Here is an 18534-nt window from a genome sequence, read left to right as displayed (position 1 = left end):
TTTATCAATAAAACACAGAAATTATGATGGAATATTCAGATGGCAGTTAATACAGATATCTCTGACACTATCAGCTTGGATTCCTGCCAAACCACCACAACCCAACACTGCCTATCAGCCCACCCTACACACCCACCACCCCAATCCACACACATTGCCCACACGCCCAGCCCATTCACCACCCCACGCCGCACGCCCATCCCACCCTACCCCAACACACACACCCACCCCACCCCGCATGCCCATCCCACCCTACCCCAACACACACACCCACCCCACCCCGCATGCCCATCCCACCCTACCCCAACACACACACCCACCCCACCCCGCATGCCCATCCCACCCTACCCCAACACACACACCCACCCCACCCTACAAAAGAATCCCACCCCTCTCCACCTGCCCGCTCCACCACACTCTCAATCACATGCCTCCCCACCCCACCCTTCCCCAACTGCCCACCCACACGTCTACCCTACCCCATCCCACACACCCACCACCTCCCCGCGTCATCCTGTGATGTGTTGGATGATCGCAATCCAGAACCTTCCGGCTCAGTTCCTTCCCCTCTTCTGGCGTTTTCCAGTCTGTGGGCCCTTGGGCTTGACTTGTTCACAGGGCAGCTGCTTCCTCAGCACCTCATGTAACTGTGGACCAGAGCAGTGGATGGAGGGTGAGACTGCACTGTGTGGGATCATGGCCCAGAGCTGGAGAGCACAGATCCCGTCACTGCAGAACCCGTTTACAAACACCAGAGATTCCCTCCCCTTAACCAACTCCATCCCCAAACACCAGAACAATCTGTCACTAAACACCAGGAGATTCCCTCCCCTTAACACCACCAACTCCATCCCCGAAAACCAGCAGAACACGTCACCAAACGCCAGGAAAATCCCTGTTCTCAGCACAAACTCCAACCCCGAACACCAGGCGAACACATTCCTTCCAAATCACCTCTCTCATAAACGTTGTTAAGTTCCTGCCTCCCCCTGACCCAACCACAGGAATGGAAGTAACGTCCCCTCCCCCCAACCACTGTAAACGCCTTCCTCACACACGATGGAAATCCCCCTGTCCACACAACAGGGAAACCCACCACCCAGGGGAATCTCCATAATCCCCACCCCCACACACATAGACACACACGCATACCAAAGCGTGCAAAGCCACCCACCCACCCCCACACCCACCCCACCCACCGAAGGAACACCTTCCACATCAATGCAGGGAATTCAACCCATCCCTCCACCATCCTGGAGAATCCCCTCACACCTCTCCTCCATTGTATGGATACACCTACCCCCTCCCCCTCACTCCTCTCCTCCATTGTGTGGATACACCCACCCCCTCCCCCTCACTCCTCTCCTCCATTGTGTGGATACATCTACCCCCTCCCCCTCACTCCTCTCCTCCATTGTGTAGATACACCCAACCCCTCCCCCTCACTCCTCTCCTCCATTGTATGGATACACCTACCCCCTCCCCCTCACTCCTCTCCTCCATTGTGTAGATACACCCACCCCCTCACACCTCTCCTCCATTGTGTGGATACACCTACCCCCTCCCCCTCACTCCTCTCCTCCATTGTGTAGATACACCTACCCCCTCCCCCTCACTCCTCTCCTCCATTGTGTGGATACATCTACCCCCTCCCCCTCACTCCTCTCCTCCATTGTGTGGATACACCTACCCCCTCCCCCTCACTCCTCTCCTCCATCATCAGGATACATCTACCCCCTCAAACCTCTCCTCCATAGTGTGGATGCACCTACTCTCTCCCTCCTCTCCATCGTGCGGATAGACACCCTCTCCCCCTCACACCTCTCCTCCATCATGTGGATAAACCTACCCCAAACCTGAAACCAAAGAATTCTCCCCTCACTCCAGGGCAATTTCCCCTCCCCCCCCCGCCCCCTTCACACCGGCGATGGCCCTTCCCCCTCCGACTGGGTAATTTCCGTAAAAGGGATGGGGACACTGATTGGGGTCGGGAGGAGTTTGACTGGGGTCGGGGGGGGGAGTTCGACTGGGGTCCGGGGGGGAGACGGACCGGGGACGGGGCAGAGACTGACCGGGGACGGGATAGACTGACTGTGGACGCGGCAGAGACTGACTGGGGACGGGGTAGAGACTGACTGGGGACGGGGAGGCTGACCGTGGATGGGGAGACTGACTGGGAACGTGGACAGTGACTGTGGACGGGCAGAGTGACTGTGGACCGGACAGACTGGCTGGGTGATCGTTCCCCGGCGGGCGGTCCCTGCTCCGTGAGGATGAGGGTCACTGTAAGCACAGTTGCCGGGCCTGGGGGTAACGACGGGTCAACTCTCACCTGCTGGGTGAACTTTCACCTGCCCTCCTGTCCTCGGGCGATCCCAGGTCCTGGTCCCCCACGAACAGCACTCCTCCTCCGTCAGCAGCCAGGGGGCTGGAAGTGGGAGTGAGCGTCCGTCACTCGGCTGTGTGAGCAGACACGGCCCACGGGACCCAGTCTGTGGCAGAGCGATGGTAGTGGTGGTGGAGACAAGGGCAGGAACCCGGACCAACCCAAGGGCAGCAGTTCTCAGTCGGAGCAGACACGGCCCACGGTACTGACTGGGCACCGACTCTGACTGACGACCACACGGGGAGACACTGGGCACTGACTGACTGACGAGCACACGGTGTGACACTGGGCACTGACTCTGACTGACGACCACACGGGGAGACACTGGGCACTGACTCTGACTGACGACCACACGGGGAGACACTGGGCACTGACTGACTGACCACCACACGGTGTGACACTGGGCACCGACTCTGACTGACCACCACACGGGGTGACACTGGGCACTGACTCTGACTGACGACCACACCACACACAAGACCTGATACCTGAACACGTCTCTCCCTCTGGGGCAGCGGACGGTGTCCCGCTGTGGTCTCTGGTTGTTGACTCTTTGTGTTCCTCACCTCCGGCACTCTGGGGCCCTGGAACAAGTGAAGAGACGGGAGAGTGAGAGTGGAATCACCAAATTATATCGCCTGCATGTGACAGGAAATTAGGGAATGGCGGACTTCAAGCTCGGGAGAAACCTCGACCGCTCGCTGACCCAAACAACACCATCTCCTCCAGCGGCTCTCCCTCCTTAACCGCTAACTCTTCCGTAGTCCGTGTGTGGACCAGCCGCCGGACTGACCACAGGGAGCGGCGTTCCCATCAGTGATCCCAGCGCTGATTCCGGAACCTACAGACCCTGCTGGGGTGTTGGTCAAACCGGGACCAGGGTCTCCAGTCGTGGCTCCCTTGGGTGCCCGAGTGGTGTCAAACTCCGGGTCAGGCAGATAATTGTGGAGCGCGGGGAAATGGGAAAAGGCTGGAGAGATGGGAGGTGTCTCCAGGACCAGAAACATCACCAATGTCTAAAGGAGGAAAGTCCAACCCCAAACAATCAGAAGACCATAAGACATTGGAGCAGAATGAAGCCATTTGGCCCATCGGGCTTGATCCACCATCATGGCATCTCCCCTCTCATTGCCATTCCCCTGCATTCTCCCTGGAACCTTTAATATCTTTATTAATCAAGAGCCTATCAATCTCTGCTTTAAAAATACCCAATGACAGCCTCCACCACCATCTGTGGCAATGAATTCTACAGATTCACCATCCTCTGGCTAAAGAAATTCTTCCTCATTTCACCTTAGAGATACATTCTTGTATTCTCAGGATGTGCCCTCTGCTCCTTGACTCTCCCTCCACTGGAAACATCTTCTCCGCATCCACACTGTCTGGGCCTTTCATTATTCAGTGGGATTCAATGAGATCCACCCCCCCTTGACCTTCTAATATCCAGTGACCACAGGCCCTGCCCGTCAAACACTCTTCATCCCCATTCACCCACCGGATCATTGATATAAATATATGGACCCTCTCCAATGTCAGCAGATCCTTCCACAGATACGAGGCCAAAAAGATCTCGTAATATTCTGCTGATCTAACCAGCACCTTATAAAGCCTCAGCATTACATCATTTGTTTTATCTTCCAGTCTTGTTTTATTTTCCCATTTTGGGAACATAAATTATCTCTATAACTCTTCCCTCGACTGTTATATAGGACTGTGGATAGGCTGCATTTGAAGTGTTGTTTGTCATTCTGGTCACCCCATTACAGGAAGGATGTGGTGGTTATGGAGAGGTTTCACCAATACCCCTGGGAGCCGCTCCAGACATCCTCTACTCACTGTGTCAACAAAAACAACTTGTCCCCACATCTCCCTTAAACTTTGCTCCTTTCATATTAAAACCATGCTCCCTCAGCTTTGACATTTCCACCCAGTGGAGATGTACCAGAATGTGGGTTGGATTAGATGGTATTGGCTGTCATGAAGGTTTGGACAAACCTGGATTGTTTTCTCTGGGTCGTCGTGGCTGAGTGGAGACCGAACAGAAGTAAATACAATTATGAGGGGCATTGATAGGATTAGAACTTTTACCACAGGGTGAAAATGTCAAAGACGAGGGAGAATAGTTTTAATATGAAACCAGCACCTTATAAAGCCTCAGCATTACATCATTTGTTTTATCTTCTAGTCTGAAAAATAATGCTAACCTTGCATTTGTGTTCCTTACCAGCGAATGAACCTGCAAGTTAATCTTTTGGGAATCCTGCACCAGCATTCCCAACACCCAATTCAGATTTATTGATCCTCTATTTAGAAAATAGTCTAAACATTTATTTCTTCTACCAAAGTGCATGACCGTACACTTTGCTCTGCTGTATTCCAACTGCCACTTCTTTCCCCAATCTGCCAATTTACCCAAGTCCTTCTGCAAAGTCCCTGCTTCCTCAATACTACCTGCCCCTACATCTATCTTCATATTATCGCCAAACTTGGCCACAATGCATCAATTCCATCACACCAATCTTTAACATGTAACATGGAAAGTAGTGGACTCAACACTGGCCGCTGTGGAACACCACACGTCACCGGCAGCCAACCAGAAAGCGCATCCTTTATTCACACTCTTTGCCTTCTGACAGTCTGCCCACCGTTATTCCATGTTAGTACCTTGCCTCTAATACCACAGGCTCTTATCTAGTTGAGCAGCCTCACTTGCAGCACCTTATCAGAGGCCTTCTGAAAATCTAAGTTAACAACAACCTCTGACTTGTGGCGAGTCCAGAAGCGGGTGAGTGTTGAAGACGGAGTTTATTTGCATGGGCAAAAACCCCGTAACAAACGCAATACTCACAACTATAGACAACCAACGAATACGTCCTTACCGGACGGAGTTCAACACTAGACTCTCCCGCGCTGGCCCACCTTGTGACATCGTTAGCCAATCCAAGGCTCGAACTCTCAGCCAATCCCTATGTCCCTACAGACTCGCCTTTATCTGTCCTGCTTGTTGCTTCCTCAAAGAATTCCAACAGATTTGTCGGGCAAGATCACCCCTGAACAAAACGATGTTGATTTTGGTCTATTTGATGACATGCGGCCGAGTACCCTGAAAGCTTATCCATTATTGTACCGGTGCCAAAGAATGCCTCTCCAGCTTGTTTAAATGACTACCGACCGGTTGGCCCTCACCTCGGTTGTCATGAAATGCTTCGAGAGACTAATCAAGAAGCACATCTGTGCCCTCCTTCCTCGCAACATGGACCCACTACAGTTCGCATACCGTCCGAACAGGTCCACGGATGATGCGGTCTCCCAGGTTCTGCACACCGCTCTCTCTCATCTGGACAGCCAGAAGGGGGCGCTATGTGAGGATGCTGTTCAAAGTCAAGTCAAGTCAAAGTCAATTTTATTGTCAATCCTCAGCCAGTTTACACAGACAGAAAATCGAAATACCGTTTCCCACAATCCCGAGGAACAAAGTGCATAAAACTAAGTTAAAATTAAAAAGGCACAGCAAACAACAATCAACATAAAATATAAAATATAGTCACTTCAAATGCGTTAAAAAAAATTTTTTAAAGTGTCTGGTGCTGGATGTGCGTGTGTGTGGGGTGTTAAAGTCCAGGTCCAATAGGGACAGGGGAGAGAGGAGGAAGGGAGGGGAGAGAGTTCAGCATCCTGACAGCCTGGTGGAAAAAACTGTTCTTTAGTCGGGTGGTACTTGACCTCAGGCTGCGAAACCTTCTCCCTGAAGGCAGGAGGGTGAAGAGGCTGTTGGAGGGGTGGGAGGGGTCACCCACAATGCTCAATGCTTTGCGGGTGAGGCGGGTGGTGTAAAGGACCAGGAGTGTTGGGAGTGAGGCGCCAGTGATCCTCTCAGCAGTGTTCATTGACTTTAGTTCAGCTTTCAATACCATAGTCCCCACCAGACTGGCTGAGAAGCTGCTGGAACTGGGGCTTAGCACCCCTCTGTGTGCCTGGGTCCTGGACTTTCTCACCGCCAGGCCCCGAGTGGTCAGGATGGGGGAACACACATCTAGCCCCCTCACCCTGAACATAGGATCCCCCCAGGGTTGCGTCCTTAGCCCCCTACTGAACTCCCTGTACATACATGACTGCTGATCATCAAGTTTGCTGATGACAATGTGGTGGTGGGCCGGATCTCCGACAACGATGAGATGGCCTACCGGGAGGAGGTGGCTGATCTGGCACTCTGGTGTCAGGACAATAGCCTCCCCTTGAATGTCAAAAAAACTAAAGAGCTGATTGTGGACTTTAGAAGGGCTCAACATCCAAGGACGTACACGCCACTGGATATAAATGGGTCTACTGTGGATAGGGTAAGCAGCTTTAAATACCTGGGAGTCCACATCACAGAGGATCTGACATGGACAACACACATTGCCGCACTGGTGGGTTAGGCAAAGCAGCGCCTTTACCACCTTAGACAGCTGAGGAAATTCAGAGTGTCTCTGAGGATCCTTCATTGCTTCTACTCTGAGGCTGTAGAGAGCATCCTGTCCGGCAACATCACAGTCTGGTTTGGGAACAGCTCTGCCCAGGGTGACTGAATTTCGTCCAATATTGGATGACAAATAAAGCTATCTTGAATCTTGAATCTTGACAGGAAGGCCCTGCAGAGAATAGTGCATTCGGCAGAACGCACCATGGGAACTACACTCGTCCCCTGCAGGACCTATACATCAGGAGGTGTAGATCGAGAGCAAGCAAGATTATGAGGGACCCCTGCCACCCCAGCAACGGACTGTTCCAGCTGCTACGGTCAGGCAAGCGCCTCCGCTGTCACGCTGCGAAAACGGAGAGGATGAGACGGAGTTTCTTCCCACAGGCTATCAGGACTGTTAACTATTATAACTCCAGGGACTAAATTTTGTCTTATCTGTATTAACTTTAATTTATATGCTGTAACTGTAATTCTTTTTTTGCACAATCCACAGGTATTGCCACTTTCATTTCACTGCACATCATGTATGTGTATGTGACAAATAAACTTGACTAATAATAATGGACTCTAAAATCTTAGAGATCACTGAAGTCAGACTAAAATTTCCTTTCTATTGCCTCGATCCCTTCTTAAACGGTGGTTCCTAAAAGCTTTCCAAACCTCTAGCTTCCCGGCAATCTTTGCCATGTTGTATGCCTTCACATTTACTTTGATGTTGTCTTTGAGGAGCGGTGTGTGGAGTATAGGAGCAAAGAGGTCCTTCTACAGTTGTACCGGGCCCTGGTGAGACCGCACCTGGAGTACTGTGTGCAGTTTTGGTCTCCAAATTTGAGGAAGGATATTCTTGCTATTGAGGGCATGCAGCGTAGATTCACTAGGTTAATTCCCGGAATGGCGGGACTGTCGTATGTTGAAAGGCTGGAGCAATTAGGCTTGTATACACTGGAATTTAGAAGGATACAATACAATACAATACAATACAATATATCTTTATTGTCATTGTACCCAGGGGTACAACGAGATTGGGAATGCGCCTCCCATACGATGCAATAATTTAAGTTAAGGATGAGGGGGGATCTTATTGAAACATATAAGATAATTAGGGGATTGGACACATTAGAGGCAGGAAACATGTTCCCAATGTTGGGGAAGTCCAGAACAAGGGGCCACAGTTTAAGAATAAGGGGTAGGCCATTTAGAACGGAGATGAGGAAGAACTTTTTCAGTCAGAGAGTGGTGAAGGTGTGGAATTCTCCGCCTCAGAAGGCAGTGGAGGCCAGTTCGTTGGATGCTTTCAAGAGAGAGCTGGATAGAGCTCTTAAGGATAGCGGAGTGAGGGGTATGGGGAGAAGGCAGGAACGGGGTACTGATTGAGAGTGATCAGCCATGATCGCATTGAATGACGGTGCTGGCTCGAAGGGCTGAATGGCCTACTCCTGCACCTATTGTCTATTGTCTATTGAAACCATCATCTGTCCCATTTCACTGCCTTTCCCTTTCAAACCTCCATCAACCACCTCACTCTCCTCAGTCCGAGTCACGATGAATTTTGGGAACTGACCAAGGGGAACACCATTTCCTTCAATGATTCCTGTCATTGAAAGGTGGGCTGGCGTGTCCGGCAGTAGAACTGTGCACGTCCAAAATCCCCCACTCTCCCAGTCCACCTCTATCTACACACCCTCTCTTCAGTCCACTCCTTCCCCCTCTCTGGGACATTCCAATTCTCCTTTCACTCCCCCACCCAGGGAACACTGACTGTGGACAGTGAGGGACACTGGTGTTAGTGGGAGATATCCGGGTGTATCTCAGTCCCCAGGGAACACTGACTGTGGACAGTGAGGGACACTGTGGGTCAGTGGGGGAATATCTGGATTTATCTCTGTCCTCAGGGAACACTAACAATTATTCGTCTCAGCCAAGTTATTTTACTCATAATGACTCGCTGAGGCCTAAACACTGACCCCTCTTGTCCCCGAGTCATCACAGCACCTTACAAATATCATCAGTAATCCAACTACACACCATCTCACAACATTGTTGCATCACAGCTTGGTTTGGGAGCAGCTCTGCCCAAGACAGCAAGAAATTGCAGAGTTGTGGATGTTGCCAAGTCTGTTACGCAGACCTGATTCCCCACCATTGGCTCCATCTGCACTTCACACTGTCTCAGGAAAACAGCCAACATAATCAAGGACCTTTCCCACCCCGGTTATTGCTGCCTTACAGCGCCAGAGCCCTGGCTTTCATCCTGACTGCAGCTGCTGTCTGCATGGAGTTGGTAAGTTCTCCCTGTGAGCCAGTGTGCTTTCCCCAGCCGCTCCGGTTACCTCCCACTTTCTAAATACATAGGTTTGTTGGTTAATTTGGCTTCAGCAAATATTGTAAGTTGTCCCTAGTGTGTTGGATAGTGCTAGTGTTTACTGGTCATCGTGGGCTCGGAGAGCCAAAGGGCTTGTTTCCACACTGTAAAACTAAATTAAACCCCATGTGGAGACATAATGAACTGCAGATGCTGGTTCACAAAAAAAGACATAGTGTTGGAGTAACTTAGCGGGTGAGGCAGTATTTCTGGAGTGGTTCCCTCAACCAACCTCAATCCAAGGGGAATTGTGTCGACTGCAGAACAAACTACTGTCCTCTCCAAAAGCTGGCTGCAAGGACAGGCGACAACGTATGAAGGGGCTTAGTACCTGAGGACGTGTCTCCCACTGGAACGGAAGACGGTTCCTGGGTAGATTCTCCAGTTGATGATCCCTGGGTCTGTTCCCCTGTGGAGATCTTGGGATCTGGAATGAAGGAACAGAGAGACGGTAGTCTGGCAACACCGCAACATGGCATCAAACTCCGAGATGTGGACAGCAATTCAAGGAGTGCCAATGTGGAGATATCAGCATCATCTGATATCCCGTCACCCACTCTCCATCAAAAACGCTCTTCACTCCACGTGCCCCCTCCCTCTCCCCTTTAGAGTCAGGGTGAATTTCAGGGATTGACCATAGAGCACAGAAACAGGTCCATTGGCCCACCTCGTTCATGCCGATTTATCTGTTAGTCCCATTTGTCCACATGTTACCCATATTCCGGTAAAACGTTATTATCCATGCACATGTCCAAGTGACTTTTACATCTTGTTATTGTATCTGCCTCAACTATCTTCTCCAGCAGTTTGTTCCATACATCCACCACACGACATGAAATGGTTGCCCCTCATGCTCCTATCAAATCTTTCCCCTCTTATCTTAAATTTATGTCCTGTGGTTCTTGCTTCCCCAACTCTGGATAAAAGGTGCTGTGCATTCACCCTATCAATTCCCGTCATAACCTAAAGCCTTCTTTGCCACCCTATCTACTCGTGACTCCACTTTCAGGGAACTCTATCATTCACTCTGTCCAGTTTCACTTCCCAACATGCAACCATGTAACGACCAAGGGGAAGAACCTTCCCTTTTATGAGCCAGGAAATGAGCCTCTCCTGGTGTTTCAGTGAGAGAGCATTTTGGCAACAAAGATTACAGCTCCATAGTTTTAAGAGACTTATGAATAGGTCTGTCTGGACCTTGGGGGAATTATTAAATTGGTACAGGGTCCATTACAGCATTATTAGGCAGGAACTTGGGAGACTGAAATGGACTGTTGTTATGCAAGTCCAAATCTGACGTGGGAGTTTCACTGGGAAATGTCAATGATCTCCGGAGATGCTGCTTGACCTGCTGAGTTAGTCCACCACTTTGTGTCTTTTGTAACTGTGTGGAGATGATAACATTGGTGAAGGTGCGGATGGTGATGAATGTTGTCAAAGTATTCAGCGGGATGTAGATTTGTGGGATGTAGATGTAGAAATGGGCAGAGAAACTGTAGATGGAATTTAATCCAAGTAAGTGTGAGGTGTTGCACTTTGGAAGGACATATTTCAGGATAAAATATGGAGTTAATAGCGAGACCCTTGAGACCATTGATGTGCAGAGGGGGTTTGGGGTCCAAGTCCATAACAACCTGAAAGTGGCAATGATCAAATGACATATGGTATGCTTGCCTTCATCGGTCAGGGCATTGAGTCTCAGAGGTAGTGGCTATCAAGGAGTCTTTTGTTTAGGCAAGTGGACATGCAATGTATGGAGGGATATGGATTACGTGCAGGCAGGGGAGATATGTTTAACGGCACGGATATTGTGGGACAATGGGCCTGTTCCTGTGTTTCATGTTCCCCACCACTAATACTTGAGCTTGCAGACCCTGCTGGGTCACTGGTCAATCCTTGACTTGAGTCTCCACTCGTTGCTCCCTGGGGTTCCTGAGTTGTGCCCGACGGTGGATCTGGAAGAAGAGAATGGAGGCGGGAGAGGGAGGGTGAGAGATTAAAACAGAATGATCAGCTCATCAGGTGGGAAGTCGGCTGCAGACAAAGAGTCCGTGCAAACACCAAAAAATACCAACTCTCACAGGTCACACGTCTCGCCTTCAACATTGCATCCTCCTCGAACACGATCTACGCCTCGCTCCCTTGTGAAGCTCCGACTCTCTCTCTCTCTCCGACTCTCTCTCTCCCCGAATTACCCTCTCTCTCTCCCCCACTCTCTCACTCTCTCTTTCCCTCACTCCCTCTCTCTCTCTCTCTCTCTCTCTCTCTCTCTCTCTCTCTCTCTCTCTCTCTCTCTCTCTCTCTCTCTCTCTCTCTCTCTCTCTCTCTCTCTCTCTCTCTCTCTCTCTCTCTCTCTCTCTCTCTCTCTCTCTCTCTCTCTCTCTCTCTCTCTCACACACTCTCTCTCACACACTCTCTCTCACACTCTCTCTCTCACACTCTCTCTTATACTCTCTCCCTCACTCTCTCTCCCTCCATCACCCTCTCCGTCTCTCTCTCTCTCCCTGACTCTCTCTCTCCCTCACTCTCTCTCTCCCTCACTCTCTCTCTCTCCCTGACTCTCTCTCTCTCCCTGACTCTCTCTCTCTCTCTCTCTCTCTCCCTGACTCTCTCTCTCTCTCATCCTGACTCTCTCTCTCTCTCCCTGACTCTCTCTCTCTCTCTCCCTGACTCTCTCTCTCTCTCCCTGACTCTCTCTCTCCCTGATTCGACCCATCGGCCACTCCGCCATTTAGTCATGGCTGATACTGTATATCGTTCCCTGTCAACCCTATTCTCTTTCTCCTCGAAACCTTTGTCCATCTTCGTAATCAAAAACTGTTAATCTCCACTTTAAAAATACCATCGTCTTGGAGATACCAATGTCCACAGCCTTCTGTGGCAATGAATTCAACAGATTCACCACCATCTGGCTAGATAAATCTTCCTCAGCTCGTATCTAAAGGTATGTCTCTTTATTCTGAGGCTGTGCCCATTGGCCCTATACTCTTTCAATACTGGAAACATCCTCTCCATATCCACTCTATCTAGGCCTCTCATTATAGGGTAAACTTTGATGTGATCTCCCCCTCAACTTTCGAAACTCCAGCGAGTACAGGCCTGATCTCCAATCACCCATTCCCTCCTTACCGCCCGTTTAATTCTTCTACACTTACTCGTTTCACACATTTCTACTTGCCCTTTCTCCTCCTCTCTCCACAAACCTCCGCCCCTCACTCTGAATCTCTACCCTCTCCGCAATGCTCCAACTCCACTCTCCCTGGGTATTCTCCTCCCCCCACTCCAGTCCCCCTCCTCCCCCACCCCACACTCTCTGCTCCTCCACTCCAGACCCTCTCTTCTCATGTTACCCTCCCCAACTTGTCCCCCACTGCTCCAATGATCCCTCCATCGATACCTGAGCTTGTATCTGGTTCTGGGACGGTGGACAAATCCTCCCGGGGTTCGGGTGTTGTTTCCTGGGGTTCCTCAGTTGGTACGGAGGCTGGATCTGTAATAAAGTGTGGACAGACAGTGGGTGGAGTGGGGAAATAATCCAGCAGCTCTGTGGATGGAAGGTGACTGAAGTGCACAGCAACACCAGTGTCTGGTGATCCACATTGCCCAGCCCTCTCGTGCATCAGTCTGCTCGGCTCCCCTCTCCCTCCATTCCATCATTCCAGCCGTTACTCAGTGCACACCTTCTGTCTCTTTGCGCTCGTTTCATTGCACATTCCCCCGCTCCCTCCATCCCCATCCCAGACCCTGACTTTCCCCCTCCTGCTCCTCCCCAGGCTGACTACCCCCTCCCCCTTTTCCACTCTCTCCCCATCGCCCTCCCATCTCTCCCTCATCCCGGGGAAGGGAAGAGGAGGAGGGAAGGGCTTGGACATAGGGGGAAGGGACGGCCGGTACTGGGTGGCGAAGAGGGGAGACGGCTGTGTGCTGCGGTAGGGGACGGTCAGATACTGGGGTGGGGGAGGGGACGGGCAGATACTGGGGTGGGGGAGGGGACGGCCAGATACTGGGGTGTAGGGGACGGCCACATACTGGGGTGGGGGAGGGGACGGCCAGATACTGGGGTGGGGGAGGGGACGGGCAGATACTGGGGTGGGGGAGGGGACGGGCAGATACTGGGGTGGGGGAGGGGACGGCCAGATACTGGGGTGTAGGGGACGGCCAGATACTGGGGTGGGGGAGGGGACGGCCAGATACTGGGGTGTAGGGGACGGCCACATACTGGGGTGGGGGAGGGGACGGCCAGATACTGGGGTGGGGGAGGGGACGGGCAGATACTGGGGTGGGGGAGGGGACGGGCAGATACTGGGGTGTAGGGGACGGCCAGATACTGGGGTGGGGGAGGGGACGGCCAGATACTGGGGTGTAGGGGACGGCCAGATACTGGGGTGGGGGAGGGGACGGCCAGATACTGGGGTGGGGGGAGGGGACGGCCAGATACTGGGGTGTAAGGGTCGGCCAGATACTGGGGTGTAGGGGTCGGCCAGATACTGGGGTGGGGGAGGGGAAGGCCAGATACTGGGGTGGGGGAGGGGACGGCCAGATACTGGGGTGTAGGGGACGGCCAGATACTTGGGTGGGGGAGGGGACGGCCAGATACTGGGGTGGGGGGAGGGGACGGCCAGATACTGGGGTGTAAGGGTCGGCCAGATACTGGGGTGTAGGGGTCGGCCAGATACTGGTGTGGGGGAGGGGAAGGCCAGATACTGGGGTGGGGGAGGGGACGGCCAGATACTGGGGTGGGGGAGGGGACGGCCAGATACTGGGGTGTAGGGGACGGCCAGATACTGGGGTGTAAGGGTCGGCCAGATACTGGGGTGGGGGAGGGGACGGCTAGATACTGGGGTGTCGGGGACGGCCAGATACTGGGGTGGGGGAGGGGACGGCCAGATACTGGGGTGGGGGAGGGGACGGCCAGATACTGGGGTGGGGGGAGGGGACGGCCAGATACTGGGGTGGGGGAGGGGACGGACAGATACTGGGGTGTAGGGGACGGCCAGATACTGGGGTGTAGGGGACGGCCAGATACTGGGGTGGGGGAGGGGACGGCCAGATACTGGGGTGTAGGGGACGGCCAGATACTTGGGTGGGGGAGGGGACGGCCAGATACTGGGGTGGGGGGAGGGGACGGCCAGATACTGGGGTGTAAGGGTCGGCCAGATACTGGGGTGTAAGGGTCGGCCAGATACTGGGGTGGGGGAGGGGACGGCCAGATACTGGGGTGTAGGGGACGGCCAGATACTGGGGTGTCGGGGACGGCCAGATACTGGGGTGGGGGAGGGGACGGCCAGATACTGGGGTGGGGGAGGGGACGGCCAGATACTGGGGTGGGGGGAGGGGACGGCCAGATACTGGGGTGGGGGAGGGGACGGACAGATACTGGGGTGGGGGGAGGGGACGGCCAGATACTGGGGTGGGGGAGGGGACGGACAGATACTGGGGTGGGGGGAGGGGACGGCCAGATACTGGGGTGGGGGAGGGGACGGACAGATACTGGGGTGGGGGGAGGGGACGGCCAGATACTGGGGTGTAGGGGACAGCCAGATACTGGGGTGGGGGAGGGGACGGTCAGATACTGGCATGGGGGTGGGGAAGGCCAGATACTGGGGTGGGGGAGGGGATATGACTCAGCTCAATGGGCGGATGGATTGGAGGTGGGGGAGGGGACAGCTGGGTTGTGGGGGAGGTGTGGGGGGAGTGGACGGGATGGCTGGGTCCCATAGAAGGGAGTAGGAGGAGGGTCGTGGGGAGGGTCGGATGGGATGCGATGCGGGAGGGAATCGATGGCTGGATCCAGGGGGAGGGGAGGGGACCGCGGGTCCCGGAGGGGTCGGGGTTGAGACGGCTGATTCCCGGTTGGTGGTGAGGGGAGGGGATGGTCGAGAGAGCAGACGGGATACAGGAATAAACGCGTCAGCTGGGACCTGGGGAGGAGTAGCATGGTTTGGTTGATTCCTGGAAGTGGAGGGGGCAGGGAACGGTTACAAAGGGGTGGTGGCTGTGTCCTGCCCGGGGGGGGGGGGGGGGGGGGAGGGGGGGGGGACAGCTAGGACCTGAATGCTGAGTGAGTGGGAAACGAGGGAACTGTCTTGTCCATAAAGGATGGAGGCAATGAGCGAGTCGGTGAGCTGGGTCAGGGGACATCTTGCACGTGAGGTGGGTCAGTGACAGGGTGGGGGCAATGGGTGAGTGACAGGGTGGGGACAATGGGTGGGTGGGTCAGTGACAGGGTGGGGACAATGGGTGAGTGACAGGGTGGGGACAATGGGTGGGTGGGTCAGTGACAGGGTGAGGACAATGGGTGGGTGGGTCAGTGACAGGGTGGGGACAATGGGTGAGTGACAGGGTGGGGACAATGGGTGGGTGGGTCAGTGACAGGGTGGGGACAATGGGTGGGTGGGTCAGTGACAGGGTGGGGCAATGGGTGGGTGGGTGAGTGACAGGGTGGGGGCAATGGGTGGGTGGGTCAGTGACATGGTGGGGCAATGGGTGGGTGGGTGGGTGAGTGACAGGGTGGGGCAATGGGTGGGTGGGTGGGTGAGTGACAGGGTGGGGCAATGGGTGGGTGGGTGGGTGAGCTGGGACAGGGGCCATCCTGCATGTGTGTTGGGGTCAGTGACGGGGTGGGGGTCAGGCCCCCGTGGTTTGGCTCAGACAGTCGGTGTGGGACTGTGAACCGAGGTGATCACCAGTGTTTGGATAATTGCTGACTCAGCACTTGCCGGATTTTCCCACCAACCTCTCAGATGCATTACTGGGAACTGCGTCGTACCTGTACAATACACCTTGTTACAGCAGAGTGTGGGTTCCAGCCGATACACAAAGAAACCGCTGCAGTGTTTCACCTTGATCTCATGCTATGTCTCACAGTGCTTTCCATCCCAGGTGAAACAGACTGTCCTGGTCACCTCCCCGTCTCCCACACTGGGATGGGGACCTGGAATGAGGTTTATAAACATTGTAAAATGTACCCAGTCCCACAGTGCTGCATGGGATGTGAATCTGGAGCCGGTGTAACAGAGTGATCACAACCCACCGTCCAGTCTGACCTGCCTCAGTCAGTGGTGAGCTGCTGCCCTCACCCTCCCCACCCACACTCCCCACAGCAGCACTGAGAACAGCTCCAGGTGGTGACACCCTGGGGTGCCGGGTCTGAGGTTATGGGGACAAGGCAGGAGAATGGTGTTGGAAAGGAGATATAGATCAGCCACGATTAAAAGGCGGAGTAGACTTGATGGGCCAAATGGACTGAGGCTGCTCCTATCACTGATGAACTTATGATGGGAAGCACAATGATGGGTGCCGATGTGTCAGGGGCGGGGCTTCACCTGTCAGCACCCATCAGGGGCGGGGCTTCACCTGTCAGCTCTCATCGTGGGCGGGGCTTCATCTGTCAGTGCTCATCATGGGTGGGGCTTCACCTGTCAGCACCCATCAGGGGCAGGGCTTCACCTGTCAGTGCCCATCAGGGGCAGGGCTTCATCTGTCAGCGCTCATCGTGCGCAGGGCTTCACCTGTCAGCACCCATCAGGGGCGGGGCTTCACCTGTCAGTGCCCATCAGGGGCGGGGCTTCACCTGTCAGCACCCATCAGGGGCAGGGCTTCACCTGTCAGCACCCATCAGGGGCAGGGCTTCACCTGTCAGTTCCCATCAGGGGCACTCTCCCCTCTTCTGACCCTCCCCGGCCATCCCCGAGCCCCAGAGTTGCACACTCTGACCCTACCGTTTAACCAGCCCGGGCTGGTCCCGGAGCAGTGATGGGTGGGAACAACAGTCTCGGGAATCTTCCGTCCGCTGGAACTGAAACAACAATCAGAGAGTCAGCCCCTGAACTGAGGGAGTTTGTTCACCCAGAGAGAGACTGGCATTGGACCCACTCTCAATATTCACTCACCACAGGGATTCATTCATTTATTGCCCCCTCAGAGTCATGCAGCTTGTACAGTGCAGTAATGGCCCTTCAGTCCACAACGTCCAGGCTCACTCTTTTGTCAAATCCCATTTGCATGTATTTGGACCAAAATTCTTCAGTGCTTTCCCTATTTGACCATTGAAATGATCCTTACACATAATATTTGCACTGATTGCATCTCATCCTTTGGGTGTGTGTTCTGGATAATAAACCACTCCCTGTCCCATTACTGTCACTGATGATCCCAGTCTCCCTGTATCCACACTGTCCCATTACTGTCACTGATGATCCCAGTCTCCCTGTATCCACACTGTCCATTACTGTCACTGATGATCCCAGTCTCCCTGTATCCACACTGTCCATTACTGTCACTGCTGATCCCAGTCTCCCTGTATCCACACTGTCCATTACTGTCACTGATGATCCCAGTCTCCCTGTATTCACACTGTCAATAGACAATAGACAATAGGTGCAGGAGTAGGCCATTCAGCCCTTCGAGCCAGCACCGCCATTCAATGCGATCATGGCTGATCACTCTCAATCAGTACCCCGTTCCTGCCTTCTCCCCATACCCCCTCACTCCGCTATCCTTAAGAGCTCTATCCAGATCTCTCTTGAAAGCATCCAACGAACTGGCCTCCACTGCCTTCTGAGGCAGGGAATTCCACACCTTCACCACTCTCTGAGTCCATTACTGTCACTGATGATCCCAGTCTCCCTGTATCCACACTGTCCATTACTGTCACTGGATAATCAAGGCCTGATTAGAAACAGTCAACATGGATTTGTGCCTGGAAGGTCATGTTTGACTAATCTTCTTGAATTTTTTGAAGAGGTTACCAGGGAAATTGATAAGGGCAAGGCTGTGGATGTTGTCTATATGGACTTCAGTAAGGCATTTGACAAGGTTCCACATGGAAGGTTGATTAAGAAGGTTAAATCGTTGGGTATTAATAGTGAGGTTGCAAGATGGATTCAACAATGGCTGAATGGGAGATACCAGAGGGTAACGGTTGACAATTGTATGTCAGGTTGGAGGCCAGTGTCTAGTGGAGTGCCCCAAGGATCTGTGTTGGGTCCACTGTTGTTTGTCATTTACATTAATGATCTGGATGATGGTGTGGCAAATTGGATTAGTAAATATGCAGATGATACTAAGATAGGTGGAGTAGTTGATAGTGAGGTAGATTTTCAAAGTCTACAGAGAGACTTGGGCCTTTTGGAAGGGTGGGCTGAAAGATGGCAGATGGAGTTTAATGCTGATAAGTGTGAGGTGCTGCATTTTGGTAGGACAAATCAAAATAGGACGTACAGGGTAAATGGTAGGGAATTGAAGAATGCAGTGGAACAGAGGGATCTGGGAATAACTGTGCATTGTTCCCTGAAGGTGGAATCTCATGTGGATAGGGTGGTG

At 53.2% G+C, this 18534-nt stretch overlaps 1 protein-coding gene across 5 annotated transcripts in view; it reads right to left on the bottom strand.

Moving 5' to 3' along the window:
* Positions 1–514: 514 nt before the first annotated feature.
* Positions 515–18534, bottom strand: part of LOC144591025 (uncharacterized) — a 40675-nt gene continuing 22655 nt past the window's right edge. The window contains exons 8-13 of one of the 5 annotated variants that reach the window (XM_078395374.1): positions 16932–17008; positions 12608–12700; positions 11061–11165; positions 9542–9637; positions 2875–2970; positions 515–647 (exon numbers count right to left, since the gene is read on the bottom strand). In XM_078395374.1, coding sequence (XP_078251500.1) covers positions 640–647; positions 2875–2970; positions 9542–9637; positions 11061–11165; positions 12608–12700; positions 16932–17008 — 475 coding nt within the window. In that variant the 3' untranslated portion in view covers positions 515–639. Of the gene's footprint in view, positions 708–2871; positions 2971–5572; positions 5758–9541; positions 9638–11060; positions 11166–12607; positions 12701–16931; positions 17009–18534 lie in introns of those variants that run through there. The other 4 variants (XM_078395373.1, XR_013546662.1, XR_013546663.1 and 1 more) reach the window with 4 other exon arrangements.

Source organism: Rhinoraja longicauda, unplaced genomic scaffold (genome assembly GCF_053455715.1).
Source record: "Rhinoraja longicauda isolate Sanriku21f unplaced genomic scaffold, sRhiLon1.1 Scf000513, whole genome shotgun sequence".
NCBI lineage: Eukaryota > Metazoa > Chordata > Chondrichthyes > Rajiformes > Arhynchobatidae > Rhinoraja > Rhinoraja longicauda.
The sequence above is the reverse complement of the archived record's forward strand: the minus strand, read 5'-3'. Positions and strand labels throughout refer to the sequence as shown.